This window comes from Amblyraja radiata, chromosome 20 (genome assembly GCF_010909765.2).
Source record: "Amblyraja radiata isolate CabotCenter1 chromosome 20, sAmbRad1.1.pri, whole genome shotgun sequence".
NCBI lineage: Eukaryota > Metazoa > Chordata > Chondrichthyes > Rajiformes > Rajidae > Amblyraja > Amblyraja radiata.
This window is the reverse complement of record NC_045975.1, coordinates 24,881,990-24,898,059: the sequence shown is the minus strand read 5'-3', so window position 1 is coordinate 24,898,059 and position 16,070 is coordinate 24,881,990. Positions and strand designations below refer to the sequence as shown.

General features: G+C 40.6%; 1 protein-coding gene across 1 annotated transcript in view; it reads left to right on the top strand.

Annotated features, from left to right (window-relative positions):
- The window catches only part of LOC116984402 (inner centromere protein-like), a 41,209-nt gene that overhangs the window by 23,603 nt on the left and 1,536 nt on the right, over nucleotides 1–16,070 (top strand). The window contains exons 3-10 of the mRNA XM_033038557.1: nucleotides 490–585; nucleotides 1,194–1,915; nucleotides 4,213–4,258; nucleotides 7,236–7,341; nucleotides 13,499–13,633; nucleotides 14,316–14,422; nucleotides 14,795–14,912; nucleotides 15,141–15,254. Coding sequence (XP_032894448.1) covers nucleotides 1,375–1,915; nucleotides 4,213–4,258; nucleotides 7,236–7,341; nucleotides 13,499–13,633; nucleotides 14,316–14,422; nucleotides 14,795–14,912; nucleotides 15,141–15,254 — 1,167 coding nt within the window. The 5' untranslated portion in view covers nucleotides 490–585; nucleotides 1,194–1,374. The remainder of the gene's footprint in view (nucleotides 1–489; nucleotides 586–1,193; nucleotides 1,916–4,212; nucleotides 4,259–7,235; nucleotides 7,342–13,498; nucleotides 13,634–14,315; nucleotides 14,423–14,794; nucleotides 14,913–15,140; nucleotides 15,255–16,070) is intronic.

Sequence of the window (16,070 nt, the reverse complement as noted above, 5' to 3'; positions counted from 1 at the left end):
ATGGTAAGAGCATTTTAAATTCACAAGGTGCTGTTTCCTCTGTTTTAGGCAGGATTGTAATGGGAATTTATCCATTTGTTGACTGTTGCAATAAGATTCTTGAAGAGCATTACAAGTTGGTGGTCAACTAGTATTCAGTAAATGTGGTTATTTCATAATTTCTTTATCTCTGATTGTTTTCCCATGTTTGGTTCCAAAACTTAATCTAACGTCCAATTTTTCTCAAATTGTTAAGATTGTGATCTGTATGTTACCCTTTCCAGACAAGTATTTATTTTGCATTGCTTTCCAATTCTTTCTTTGAGAATTTGCTTTCTAATTCTTTCTTTGTACATGGAATATTCTCATACACAAATATCTGTTCTTGATACCCGAGTAACTAGGTATCACCCGGCTGTTTGCCGTAACTAATATTAGTAGCAATATATTAATGTGGAGGTAACGTCAATCTGATCCAGTTTCAAATAAAAATGAAAAATTGCTTTTCAGTGGCTTTAATGCAGAACCCGAATTGATGCCAAAGACGCCTTCAGAGAGAAAAAGGCGTAGGATATGTTCATCGTTGGTCCAGGATGCTAATAAGAGGTAAAGCCGACAATGATGAATGAGAAATTGTAGTTCAACTCCAATAGAATTGATTGAGCACATCTCTATCACAGGAGAGAGAGGGTGATGGTGAAGAGTTGCTTTTATGATCAGAGTTTACAATCTATAGTACAGCACATAGATTGGTGCTGGGATCATGGTTTTGGTGTGAATGGAGGAGAAATTATTGAGCTGGGCAGTTCAGAACAATATGAATCAGTTGGGCAGTGCAATCACAATTTAATTCCAGCAAGTAAAAGATGATGCACCTTGGGAGGTTTAATAAGGACAAGACATAGACATGAATGGTGGGGTTCCTATGGGAGTAGTAAAGAGCAGAATGATCTTTGTGCAAGTCCATAGATCCCCAAATGTGGCAGTACTGATAGTCATGGTGAAGATGATGTCTGGGATGTTCCAGGTATTATTGGCTGTTATTTTAGGTGGGGTGGAGGAAGAGATCTGGATGAGGAGAGCTCTGAACACATGTTATCCCAAATGAAATGTTTAGTGCATGTTTAGATAAAAGCAGAATTTGGCACAAGTATCTTTCATCAATCATCATTTATATTTACCGCGTGTTTCAGTCTTTTAATAACGCTTCACAGGTTTTCAAGAAGCAGAAAGAGTTTAAGACGCTCTACAGTTCAACAGATAAAGCTGAGAAATCAGGTATTTGAGGAAGATAACGATAAGTGCACTGAAATAGTTGAGTAGACACTGCCTGCATGCCTGACTCCATCAGCATCCTGTGTTGCAGTAACTACCAGTGGAGAAACTGAGACTAGCATGTCTCCTTTTGTTCCTAGAAATTACAGATTTCCACTGGTTGTTCTATCACTGAAAGATAGCAAGGCTGCAGAATCTCATCAAAAGGATCAAGTGGCCTCTGTGAGCCAAGCTCTGCAGAATTTTGAATGTGTGAACTTACTTCAGAATGCAAATGAGATACGAACACCTCCGCAAAATGGAACTGTGTTGGAATCGTTGACCCCTGCTGCCTTGCACCATGACAGCCCGAATCATGAGCAAAGTGGGTTGAAAATCAATGTTGATGCCACTGATGAAAGCACAGAATCTAGCTCAGCTCACTTGGAGCTGAATAATTGTCCAGCTGATGAGGAAGATTTAAATAAGTCTGCCTGCAACAGCAGAAGATCACGTAGGTTGATGCGGAAAAGCATTGGTAGTCGCAGTTCCAGTTCTGTAAGGTTAAGTGATAAGTACTCATTGAATGTTCAACGCGCCACCACGGTGCAGGAATCCACCAAAACGTCATTGCGCAAATCCATTGCCAGGAGAAAGAATAACCTACTTTCTTCTCCCAGTTGTAAGTATCGTCAATCAAAAGCTATAGAAAATGTTGGAAATGTTCTCAGTTAATATTTGTGGAGAGAGAAGCAATTTATTTAATGATTTCTCATAATAGGGGAAACTTGTCTTGGTATGAAAGATTTGACGCCCATATTTGCATTTAAAAAAAATCCGAACAGCAACGGATCTTCCGTTGAATCGGATAGTACCCCATGGTTAGGGTACTATCCGATTCTCCCCTACCTTATTGTTGACATTCGACTTTGTCTCTCCAACTGGTGCTCTCCAGTGCTGGGAACTGTATCTTTCCCTTTGCTTGACTAGCGTTTTGCTTGTTTGATTTATGTATGGTACAGTATCTGTTCTGATTTGGATAGCATGCAAAGCGTTTCACTACTTTAGTAGACCTGATAATAATAAATCAACCCTAAACCTGAAATTAAGGCCCTAAAATAGAACAATAATCGATAGCTGGAGGGATGCAAAGAGACTGCCACATTGCTGATCCTCTAATTAGTAGTTTATAAGAGCCACTATCTTGGCTTGTTGAAGTTCCAAAAATAGGAGTCAAAGTTATCATTGTAGTATATAAATATCATATAAGGTATGTTCAGAATTTAAGCATGTTGTTCTCAATTTGAAAATATGTTAATATATGAAAATATGAAAAATAAGAATTCTACAAAGCAGTAGTTTGTGATTTGCATAAAGGGATGAAGAAGAAATACTTTATTGGGCTTCCAAGCAAAATGGACTAATTGTTGGCAAATGGGATTTGGGGTACTAAAAGTATGATTAAAATATTGATTTTTATTAGGATGGTTCTCAAACTGGAGAAACTAGTGGTGTTCTCTTTGCAGCAGTGAAAACTGGGGCTATTTGATAGCGATGGGCTGATAATGGATGTTTTAGATGCTACAATGAGAGGGAAACTGCTCCCATTGTGGTTGGTTCAATGACCTATGTTCAATGGTGGTGGGGTGAAAGAGGCAGAGTGATTATGTTCTAGACACTTGCCAATTAAAATGGCAGCTGGTGCCTAGGAAGAGTAGATAAGTCTTTCTCTACTTTGCCTCTCCCGTCCTTCCTCACTCTCTCTTTCCTCCAAACACACTCTGTGACGGATGGTTATTTCTCGCTGCAATAAACTTGATTCTGAAAATTGTCTCGCTGTGATTTGGCAAAGTTCTGTGATCAAAGGGATCAACAGAATATATTTCAAAGGTGAAATGTGTAAATAAGTATGAAATTGAGTGGAAGACAAAATACATCCATGGGACAAGATACAAGAAATGGGCATACTTAACCATAGGCATTAGTGTCTACCCAGCCACTTAATTAATTAGTCGTCTTCTTTCTTGTCCTTATGCTATATAGTGGCTCGCCACTGCTGTACACATTATTTCGCTATTGGAGTGTTAAGTGCAAGGTCTGCAGTAGTCTTGGATTATCCAGCATTGCAATAGGTGTTGCATTGTCTGGGTCTGTGTGCCACAGTCACAGGTTGTTGTACCCTCGATGTAGCCCCATTTGTGCATTGTCACCCTTGACCGCCCTACCCCGGTTCGCAGTCGGTTGAGACTCCTCCAGTTCAGCCAGTGTTCATTAGCACCTGGTGGTAAGCGCCCTGCAGCTGGTATGCCCATCTTGGTGGAAATAGGGACAGTGGCTAGTTTGTTCTTCCACATCTGGAGGTGAGCTTCAGTTGGTGTTGTTTCCAATGGGATGATGCTGGTTAGGAAGCTCTTAGTATACTTCAGTAGAGTTTTGTTTATATTTCTGGGTTTCAATTTTTTTCTACATGGATGTCTTGTGTGTTATATCTATCGAAAGCTGTTACATTGTACCTGTCCATTTACTTGCTTTTTTGATTCCAGATGTGCAAGACTGTGCCAATTCTCCACTCAATAACTTTTAAACGTCAAACTTTTTCCAGTAATCTTGCATTATAGAAACATAGAAAATAGGTGCAGGAGTAGGCCATTCGGCCCTTTTGAGCCTGCACTGCCATTCAATATGATCATGGCTGATCATCCAACTCAGTACCTGCCTTCTCTCCATACCCCCTGATCCCTTTAGTCACAAGGGCCACATCTAACTCCCTCTTAAATATAGCCAATGAACTGGCCTCAACTACATTCTGTGGCAGAGAATTCCACAGATTCAACACTGTGTGAAAAATGTTTTTCTCATCTCGGTCCTAAAAGACTTCCGCCTTATCCTTAAACTGTGACCCCTTGTTCTGGACTTCCCCAACATCGGGAACATTATGTATAACTGTTTTGCTTCAATAAATGTCTATCTTATTCATAGATCATGGCTCCACTGAGAAAATTAAAGAAAGTGTGAAAAATGAATGGTGAGATTTTCTTTCCAGTTGCCAACTGAAATATAAACTGAAATTAGTTTTGATGCTTTAAGTATTTTGGTCAAATAGGACCTATAGAGGACATTGGATTAAGGTGAAGGGGAAAAGATATAATAGGAATTTGAGGGGTAACTTTTTCACACAAAGGGTGGTGGAGTATGGAACAAGCTGCCAGAGGAGGTACTATTGAGGCAGGAACTATCCCAATGTTTAAGAAATTGTTAGACAGGTACATGGATAAGACAGGTTTGGAGTGATATGGGCCACATGCGGGCAGGTGTGACTAGTGTGTAGGAAAGAACTGCAGATGCTGGCTTAAACTGAAGATAGACACAAAAATGTGGAGTAACTCAGTGGGACAGGCAGCATTGTTGGAGAGAAGGAATGGTTGACGTTTCGGGTCGAGACTCTTCTTCAGAGTCTGAAGAAGGGTCTCGACCTGAAATATCACCCATTCCTTCTCTCCAGAGATGCTGCTTGTCCTGCTGAGTTCTTCCAGTTTTTTGTGTCTATCTTCAGGCGGGACTAGTGTAGCTGGGACATGTTGGCAGGTCTGGGCAAGTTGGACCAAAGAGCCTGTTTCCACGCCGTATCACTCTGACTATGACTCTATAGCAGTGCAGTAAGCCATTTGTGTATAATATACAGGTTGAAACTAGAATTGTCAGCAAAGGCTTTTCTTACCACACCTGCACTTTACCACTGGTATAATTTAAGCATATATTCTTCGTCTCTTGCGACTTACCAAGTCTCTCCAACCTCATCCAAAAACCCATCAGCTTTTACACGTGTTGATGATGCTCAGTCGTATCTTGCCACCATTTGCAGGACGCTTTCTTTACAGAGTGATGGATGCCTTGAGCGTGCTGCCAAGAGTGGTGGTGGAGGCTGATATGACAGTGGCATTTAAGAGGCTTTTAGATAGACACATGGATTTGCAAGGAATGGAGGGATATGGATAATGCGCAAGCAGCGGAGATTAGTTTAACTTGCGGGGAGGTCAGTCAGTATATGTTATGGACTGGGCAGTGTTCATCACTTTTTGCAATCATCATAATTCCTGAATTACTCCAATTGCTGAACCAGGTGTGATGCAACCAGTTAATATGCTCTCCACTGTACACCTGTAGAAGTTCAATAGTATTTGTCGATATACTGAATCTCCTCCATCTTCTAAGGAAGTAGAGACATTGATTCTACAATTGAACAGGGGCAGGTAGGACTAGTGTAGATGGGGCATCTTGGTTGGCATGAGCAAGTAGACCTAAGGGCCTGTTTCCATGCTGTATGGCTCCATCTCTATGGTGCTTTGGAGGTGCCTGCTGCAAAGAATCCATACTTCTGTATGATTTACTGCGGAAGAAGGAAAGCTTGTGGTGAATTTGAGGCCTTAATCTTCAAATATTTCCACAGGTGAGTAAAGGCTGTACTTAGGCACTAAAAATAGTGATGACTTTTATCAGCGATCTCTTCCTCCACTTTGAATTGAAAGTAGACATTGATATAACCTCTTCAGTGGTGAAAGGTGACCTCATGGTCCAGTGTAGGTTGCGGGAGAGTACATTGCTGCTGTTGTTGGAGCATGGTGCCTCACAGATCCCTCGATTTGAGCTGCCAGATGTTCTGTCTTTGCACAATTATAGTGCCACATTTTAAACTGAAGGATGTGCTCTGTGTAAAGTTAAGTCTTCACTGCCACAAGATCTATGTGGTTGGCACTTCTACTGAAGCTATATTGGATAGATGTTTCTGCTGCAGGTAAATGTTGAGGATTAGATCAAGTAAGTTTTTATGCCTTTGAATTTGCCAATCTGCCAGCTATATCCTTAGCTGGCTCAGTCAATGGTGGTGCTACCAAGCCACTCTTGGTAACAGACATTTTAAGTTCTTTACCCCCTTCTCCCCGAGTACATACTGTGCCCTTCCTATTCACAGGCTTCTTTCAAATGTTGTTCAATGTGGTGGATCAACAATTCATCAGCTGAAAATGACATGGGCGATATTAAGATTGTTTCCCTGCCTATGTTTCACCTGATGCCAAGGCTTCATGGGGTCTGGAATCAATGAATTTTAATGGCCATCTCTACTGTTTATTGCATGGTGATATCTACGGCCTCCTTACAAAGAATAGGGCATATAGAGGGGTTAAGATGTACCTGTAAGAATGAGTGACAAGTTGTTGCTCGACAGTGCTCCCTGTTTACATGCAGTCCGCAGACACGTGCACTAGTGGGCCGAAGGGCCTGTTTTCATGCTGTATGACTGACTTTGAAAACAACTTGGCTGTGTCAGAGTTTGAGTCAAATGTGGATGGATTATCAGGTTTTATTCTTTCTCTGTTGTCGTTGCAGTCCTACTGAATGTCTTGTTAGTCCATAACATAATCTGAGACAAGTATTGGGTCAATAGACTCATTTACACATCTAATGTCGGAAACTATCCAGTCTGGTATAGGATGGCACAATTTTGATTAAATTGAAGGATTGGTTTAAATAATATCTTGTAAAGTATTTTGTGTTAAGGCTTGTTTGTTCTTTATTTTGCCCCTTTGTGTTTCTTTGTGCAACATTGATTTTCCACCCTGCATTTTTTACAAAGCAATTGCCATAAAACAAAACCCTTTAATACCATGCCTATGGCAACAAGACCAATAATAAATACCCTTGAAGGAAAGAGAATAATGTTTGAACTATAATTTGCAATGTTTAATATCATAAGACACAGGAGCAGAATTAGGCCATTTGGTTCATCAAGTCTGCTTTGCCATTTGCTGATGACTGATATTTTACCGCCTCAATCCCATTCTCCTGCCTTCTCCCCATAACCTTTGACATAAATCAAATTTGGGAAGGCTGTTATTACAGTATCTTGTTGATAAAATTAAATGTCAGAAATCAAGGATTATGCCATGCTTATCAGATTTGAATCATCATTAACTTCCCATGTTGCTTTGTCTTGGATCCAACAGTAGTCTCCAACATGGAGTGGAAAGTATTTCGAGTGATTCTGGTGTATTGGATAGTGAGGATTTACCTCCGAAAGGGACAGTGTCACCATCATATTCTGCTTGTAAGGTAATTCAAAAAAAAATATTTTCCATGATTTTTGATTTACTTAAAGGTTTCTGTTGAGTGAATCAAACATACTCACTGATCTGGTACAACAGTATTTCTTGAGTAATGCATACAACGCACTGCAGCATGTTACTTCTACTGTACAGCAGTACTGACTGGCAGCACATGTCGGGTTGCGATAATATGAATGGTGTGGTAGTAGGCGGAGCTTATAATAATAAATCACTACATTGGTTAGTAAGTAAAGTAACCAATCTACATCTTTCCCTGTAAAAATAAAAAGTGAAACATATCTAAAATAAAGTGATATTTATGTATAAGCACGTTACTAGGTGCTGACTGATTAATAAAGTAACCAAAACGCTAATAACGCATACAGGGAAGTACAAATGGTTCAAACAAAATCCCCGTATCTAAGGCGTGGCCTACAAACCCGTCCCGCGTGCGTACGGTACGGATCCGCATCTCCTCCCTTCACCGGTGAGATTGCCGGGGTCCCAGGCGGCGGGAGCACTGCGAGACACACGGCGAGGCAGGCGAGTGGGGCACTGAACGTGGTGGTGAGGGAGCTGGAGACTCAACCAATGGTTGGTCTGCAGCTGCAGGTCATGAGGGACCAGAAAGTCCGTCAGTAGATGGGTAGATCGGACGTGTCGCATCAGGATACGAGACAGCAGGACATGGTTCCTTCACAGGAAGGAGATGTTGATGGTTGTGTCTGTAGATCCCTCCGTCTGCACTCACCAGGAATGAGCACAGCTCTTTTGCGGGACTGTGAATGAAACCCAAACGGCCATAGCCCTTGTTGATTTGAAAGCGAACGACTTGGCCACTGGAGAGACGTTTAAGTGGTTTGATGGATTTATCGAAAAAATCGATTTTGGTTATCGCGTTTCAGCTGGAGTTGCATCGGATGTTATGCTTTGGAGCAGGTCGATTTCGAAACAGCCCGAATACGAGTCAACGAGAACCAGATACTGTTTGCCACGCCATTCGAATATTTCAGTAGCAAGAGTGGACCAAGGCAGAGGAGGAACGGGGTGTGAGAGCAGGGGCTTCTTCTGTTGGTGTGGCACGGCGCAGGCTTGAACTTTCTCGCGCACAAATTCCGTCATTCAACATGTTCTTTGCTCGGAGTAAGGTTGCTTCCATGCCGGGGTGGCCCCTGTGGACGGCATCATAGTATTTGTCCCGTAGAGCAGCTGGGATGACTGCTTTGTGACCCTTGATTATAACACCGTCCTGCAGCACCAGTTTGTTGCAGACCATGTAGTATGGGCGAATAGGAGGTGGAGCGCGATATTGTTTATTCGGCCAGCCACGCCGGATGACTGAAGACAGTAGCCGTAACGTTGAATCCGCAGCCGTATGCTATGCATGACAGAGTACACAATGAGCTCCAGCGGATGGTGTCCCTGGGTGTCATTGCCACGGTTACCGACCCATCCAACTGGGCTTCTACCATGGTGGTTGCAATAAAGAAAAACAGAAGAAATCCGAATTTGTATCAACCCCAGAGACCTGAATACAGCGATCAAACGCCCGCACTACCCGATGCGCACGGTGGAGGAAGTTGCTGCCCAGCTAGGCAGTGCCTTTGTGTTTTCCGTTCTAAATGTCAAAAGTTCATACTGACAGATCCCACTTCTGACACCATGTTGAGTATTTGACACATACTCACTGATCTGGTACAACAGTATTTATTGAGTAATACATACATCACACTACAGCATGTAACTTCTACTGTGCAGCAGTACTGACTGGCAGCACATGTCGGGTTGCAATAATATGAATTGTGTAGTAGGCAGAGCTTATAATAATAAAGCACTACATTGGTTAGTAAGTAAAGTAACCAATCTACAGTTTCCTTGTATAATTTTCCTATAGATAATGTGAGATAGAAGGATGCTAACATTGTCACATTTTCTTGTACCTTTTCTCTTTTGAGAACACGGAAAGATAATTTGTCCTATTGACCATGTGCTATTTCCCCAGAGGAATAATTTCTCTGTCCCTTCCCTCTTTCAATGCACCTTTTTTGTTTCAAGTGTTTATCATTTTTTCATTTGAATTGTGAACTTTGATTCCAAAACCGTTGGTGGAGCATTCATTACTCCCTTAATATTTTTTGGTACACGTGTTTTCTCAAGCACTCATCTCAATTAACTTTAAGGTTTTTGTATGCTAAATTTGTATTTAAGCAATGAGGACCCTTGTAATGGAAATCAATTTATCTTGTTCCCCATCAATTCTCCTCTTTCTGAACAGAAGCCTAGCTGTCTTCTTTCTAAACTTTTATTCCATTGTGGTAAAACCTTTTGAGGAAAATAAATAGCTTTGTCCAAAACTAGGCTCTTTTTGTTGGGCTTTGATTCTATCCCATTGTATACAATGATAATTGCCTAACTGCATTCACCCTCTGCCATTTAAATATATATTGGATTGGCTTCCTTGAACAACTGTGCTTGAAATGTTCTTGTTGGTGCTGTACTTCCTCTTTTATTTATGGTCAAATGTTTATTCTTTAGTTTTATATCTGTTCGTATTAATAATTCCTAATCCATACATTTTTATATGCCCATTTCATCTGGTCAGTCCCACAGTAAACAACTATTCATTAGCTGCTTCATTCTTCTAATTGAATTATCATTTAACTTTAAAAAATCCTCTAAAATGCAATGATTTTCATTTACTTTTTTCTGCCTTCACCGTTGCTTTGATTGTCATGGAAATGAGTCCGACTATACTAATGCAAGGAAGTCACATTTCAAAGAATTACAGACATCATGTTAGTGCCATTTTACTCTTATTGTTCAGTTCTTCTCATATTAGATGCTGTGCTTGCAAGCAAATTACATAATTTAGAGTTTCTGAATAAATGAACTTATTATTTATGATATAATCTATTTTGAGAGATTTCTATGTTTTCAGCAGCAATTTTGCTTTTCTGAATTTTTAAAAATCTGGAAAATTATATGATAGAACATTAAACAAAACAGGCCATTCGGCCCACAATGTCTGTGATGCCAAGACCATCTCTTATTTACTGGCACTTAATCCATATCCCTGCATTCCCTGCATATCCAAAACTCTCTTAAATGTCACTAACAAATCTGCCTCCACCACCAACACCGGCAGCTTATTCCAGGCATTCACCATACTCTGTTCAAAAAAGAGTTGCCCTGTACATCTCCTTTAATATGTACCTGTCGCCTCTTAAAGCTATGCCCCCTAGTATTTGATTTTTCCATCCTGGGGAAGAAAGGCTCTGGCTGTCTACCCTATCTATGCCTCTCATAATTTTATAAACTATTTGGTCTCCACACAACCTCTGGTATTCCAGAGAAAACAATCCAAGTCTGTCTAACATCTTCCTGTAGCTAATGCCCTCTAATCCAGGCATCTTTCTGGTAAAACTTGGCACCCTCGCTAACTACGCCACATCCTTCCTGTAATTGCGACCCGAATTGCATGCAATACTCCAAATGCGGCCTAACCAAAGTCCTGTATAGCTGCATAATAACTTATAGTCAAGGTCCCGATCTATGAAAGCAAGCATTCCATGGTACAAGTTACATCAGGAGACACAATCGGCATGCAAGAAAGGCAATGTTCCAGTGGTCATGTGGGATTTCAGCATGCAGGTAGACTTGGAAAATCAGGTTGGTACTGGACCCCAAGAGAGGGAATTTATAGAGGGCCTTCAAGATGATTTCTTAGAGCAGCTTGTTGTGGAACCTGCCAGGAAAAGGCGATTCTGGATTTAGTGTTGTTTAATGAACAGGATTTTATACGGGAGCTCTAGGTAAAGGAACCACCAGGAGGTAGCAACCATGTAATATAAGATTTAACCTGCAATTTGAGAGGGAGAAGATGAAATCGGATGTGTTGGTATTACAGCTGAGCAAAGGGGACCACAGAGGCATGGGGGAGGAGCTGGCCAAAGTTGACTGGAAAGAGACCCCAGCAGGAATGATGGTAGAACAGCAATGGCAGGAATTTCTGGGAATAATCCAGAAGATGAAGGAACTTTTCATTCCAAAGAGGAAAAAAGATTCAAGCGGTAGAAAGAGGCAAGTTTGGCTGACAAGGGAAGTCGAGGACAGTATATAAAACTAAAAGAGAAGGCATATAACATAGCAAAGATTAGTGGGAGGCCAGAGGATTGGGTGGCTTTTAAAGAACACCAGAGGGTAACTAAAAAGGCAATACAGGGAGAAAAGATGAAATACGAAGGTAAGCTAGCCAGTAATATAAAAGAGGATAGCTAGAGTTTCTTCAGTTATATAAAGAGCAAGAAAGACGCAAGCGTGGACATTGGATGATGTAGGAGAATTGATAATGGGAAATAAAGAAATGGCAGAGGAGTTGAATAACTTTTTTGCATCAGTCTTCACAGTGGAAGACACCAGTAACTTGTCTCAAATTCAAGAGAGTCAGGGGATGGAAGTTAGTGGAGTGGCTATTACAAGGGAAGAGGTGCTTAGGAAGCTGAAAGGGCTGAAGGTAGATATGTCACCTGGGCCGGATGGATCCCACCCTAGGGTTCCGAAAGAGGTGGCTTTAGAGATTGTGGAGGCATTGATAATGATATTCCATGAATCACCAGAGTCAGATGATTGGAAAATTGCCAATATTACCCCGCTGCACAAAAAGGGAGCAAGGCACAATAGTGGGAACACCAGGCCCGTTAGTCTGACTTCGGTAGTTGGTAAGATTTTAGAGTCCATTATAATGGGTGAGGTTACGGAGTATTTAGACGTTCACGATAAAGTAGGCCAAAGTCAGCATAGCTTTGTGAATGGGGGGGGTCTTGCTCGACAAATTTGCTGGAATTCTTTGAAGAAGTGAATAGTAGGACAAAGGAGAGTCAGTAGATGTTGTTTCTTAGATTTTCAGAAAGCCTTTGATAAATTGCCACACGTTAGGCTGCTTAGGAAGATGAGAGCCAACGGTATCAAAGGACAGATACTAGGATGGATAGCTGAATGGCAGAAAACAAAGAATGGCAATAAAGGGGGCTTTTTCTGGTTGGCTGTCAATGACTAGTGAAGTTCTGCAAGGGTCAGTGCTGGGGCCGCTACTATTCGCGATGTATATTAATGATTTGGACAAGGGGATTGAAGGCTTTGTGGCAAAGTTTGCGGATGATAGGAAAATAGGTGGAGGGGCAGGTAGTGTAGAGAAAGCAGGGACTGCAGAAGGACTTGGATAGGTTGGGAGAGTGGGCAGAGAAGTGGCAGATAGAATATAGTGAAGCAAAGTGTGGAGTCATGCATTTTGATAGTAAGAATAAAGACTATTTTCTAAATGGTGTGAGAACCCAGAAATCGGAGGTGCAAAGGGACTTGGGAGTGCTGGTGCAGGATTCCCAAAAAGTGAATATGCAAGTCAATAAAGTCAAAAGGGATAGGATAGAATTAGGTCGTTCGACCCATCAAGTCTACTCTGTCATTCAATACTGGCTGATCTAACTTTCGCTCTTAACCCCATTCTCCTGCCTTCTCCCTATAATCCCTGACACCCGTACTAATCAAAAATCAATCTATCTCTGCCTTAAAAATATCCATTGACTTGGCCTCCACAGCCTTCTGTGGCAAAGAATTCCACAATCACGCTCTGACTAAAGAAATTTCTCCATCTCCTTCCCAAAAAAAATCTTTTAATTTTGAGACTATGACGTCTAGTCCTAGACTCTACCACTAGTGGAACCATCCACTCTATCCAAGCCTTTCACTATACTGGATGTTTCAATGAGGTCCCCCCTCAATCTTCTAAACTCCAGCGAGTACAGGCCCAGTGCCAACAAATGCTCATCATACGTTAACCTACTCATTCCCGGGATCATTTTTGTAAACCTCTGGGCCCTCTCCAAAGCCAGCACATCCTTCCCCAGATATGGTGCTCAAAATTGCTCACAATATTCCAAATGTGGCCTTACCAGTGCTTTATAGAGCTTCAACAATACATCCTTGTTTTTGTATACAAGCCCTCTTGAAATAAATTCTAGCATTGATTTTGCTTTCTTTACTACTGATTCGACATATGGTTCATGTTTCTGAATATGAACAAATGCTGCCTTTACTCTGAAAACTATTTCTAGTTCCTCTTCATCGGAGTCCTATGAATTTACTAGATTATTTTAATGCTTGTGTAGGTGATTAAACCAAAGTACAAAAGCTTTCTTCGTGCTGTTCAGAAGAAACAATTATTCATGAGTCCAGTTTTTGTTGGCCGTACAATGGTGAAGTCCTTCATTAATCACAATACTCAAGTGAAAGTTGATCCCAAGGTAAGTTCGTTCTACCTGCACTTAAATATTTTCATTGTGCACAAACAGAGCTAGCAAAACTTCTGGTTGCAGTTAGATTTATTACTTGCTGCAAGTAAGGGAGATTTGTAGATGTCGGCCCTGTACATAACAATATATGCTTAATATCATTTTTGATTTTGTAGAAATACAATATGTAAAGATAACTTTTGAAGGTTAGCAAAGAACAGGTTTGCAACATTCTGCGATTAGTCCTTGCAATATATTTAGTTCCCAGCTCTCGAAACCAGGAATGTTTCAATGCATTTGCCAGAAAGATTCTTAAATCCCAAAGTAAAGGTTGAGCTGTTGAATATACTTGGAAATGGATGAGATTCTGTTAAAAGCATTAAAATGGTTGTAATGTACATTTATCCAATATACATAAATGTACATTACAACCATTTTAATGCTTTAAATGGTAGACAATATCTATAACTGTTATAATTGGATGTACTGTTCACTTGGCTACTTTTTAAATTTTATTAACGAGAAGCAGAATTGGGTAGATAATTGAATTTGATTTTAATATAGATGGGTACAATTGACATTGTTTAAATAGTACACCATTATTTTAATTTTTCAATGGTTAATTTATCACCACAAGGTGACATATTTTTCATTTTATATGATTCACTTTATAATTGTTCAGTATGTACTTTAGGAAAAAGAGAGGATCCGTCTGGCAAAACTTAAGAAAACGCAAGAGCAAAAAGAAAGAAGCCAGAAACTGGAGGAAGGGAAAAAACACAAATGGGAAGAGCTTAAAAAGTAAGCACGTGCAAATCTAAATGCAATATTCCAATCTGAATCTTGATGAGCAACAGAATACATTTTGATTTAAAAAAAATGTCTAGATCGTGAATCTGATTATGGGCACGTTCTTTTCCCCCTGTTCCCATTTTACCCTCAGAAATCGCTTATCTTGATCTTGTAGTTATGACCACAAAAATTGTTGTCCTTGCTAATTTTCTTTGACTAAAACAAACCAATGATTCACAATTCCTGCTGGAATCGCTATCTTTTGTATGTGGAGTACCTTGATTGTTTAAATGCTTAATTTAAGTTATAAAGTAGGAATTGTATTGCTGCTTTACAGCACGCTTTTCCACAAAGTTCTGAGTTCAATATTTCCCCCCTCAGAAAGCGGAAGTTACGGCTGAAACATGTTATTGAAGCTTGTCCGCGAGTTGAGCAGCAAGAAGCAAAGAAGAAAAGTAACATTGAGCAAAATCATTTTCGAACTTATAAGAGTGAAAAGGTATTTTAGAATCCCAGAGGCCTGCCTGTACGTAGTTTAATTTGCAACTATTGTATTTCTATTGTAATTAGATGTGAAGAAGAAAGTTAGGGGGAAATATGGTTCTGCCTAAACTTAGTATTTTGCAAGTAATCCAAATGCTGAACAGGTGGGCCAGTATAATTGTATTCTTCTGTTGAATTTTAGTCACCTCGAGGAGCTGATGTAACATTTTGTATCTTGTTGCAGTTGCATGAGGAAAATTTTGCTGAAGAGAGTGCAAAAAATAAACAAACTGTTAAGAAGATAACAGGAGAGTCTCAAAGGTGGCAAGAGGATGACAGAAAACAGAGATTGCTACAGGTAATATTGCTTCACAAACCGTTTATGTTCACTAATTAATTTCTCTTCATACGACTTGCAGATGACACAAATTGATGGAATTGTGGAGCTCCTGAATTGGCTCAATCCGTTTTGCACACATTTCAAAAGGAAGAACACTGACGTGCCTTCTTGGGTCGCCATAGCCCCTGGTGGCATGGTAATCTCAGTCACTGAGGCCAACGCCCGCAGACCCTTCAGGATGGTGAACCTTTGAAAAGTGTCATGACCAACTGAAGTCTTGGTGGAAATCTTCAACATCCCACTACTACGGTCTGATGTTCCCACCTGCTTTAAAAGGGTATTGATAATACTGGTGCCCAAGAAGAGTAAGGTGACATGCCTCAATGACTGTCAACTAGTGGCACTAATGTCTTTGGTGATGAAGTGCTTCGAGAGGATGGTTATGGTACACGTCAACTTCTACTTTATCAAGAACCTGCACCCATTCCACTTTGTCTACTATCACAATAGGAGATGCGATTTTGGTGCTCAGTCCACTGCTCTACTTACTCTTTTCCCTTGACTGTGCAGCCAGACACAGTTCCAACTCCATCTTTAAATTTGCCGATTACATCACTATTAATGGACAACTGCGAATACTAATAATTCAAAGTGTAGGAGGGTGATCGATCTTCTGATTGAATAGTGCCCAGAAAGCAATCTTGCTCTCAACATAAGCAAGACCAAGGAGTTGATTGTTGACTTCAGAACAAGGTAGCAGAGGATCCATGAACCTGTCTTCAATGGGTCGACAGTGGAGAGAGTCAACAACTTAATGTTCCTGGGTGTGCATAT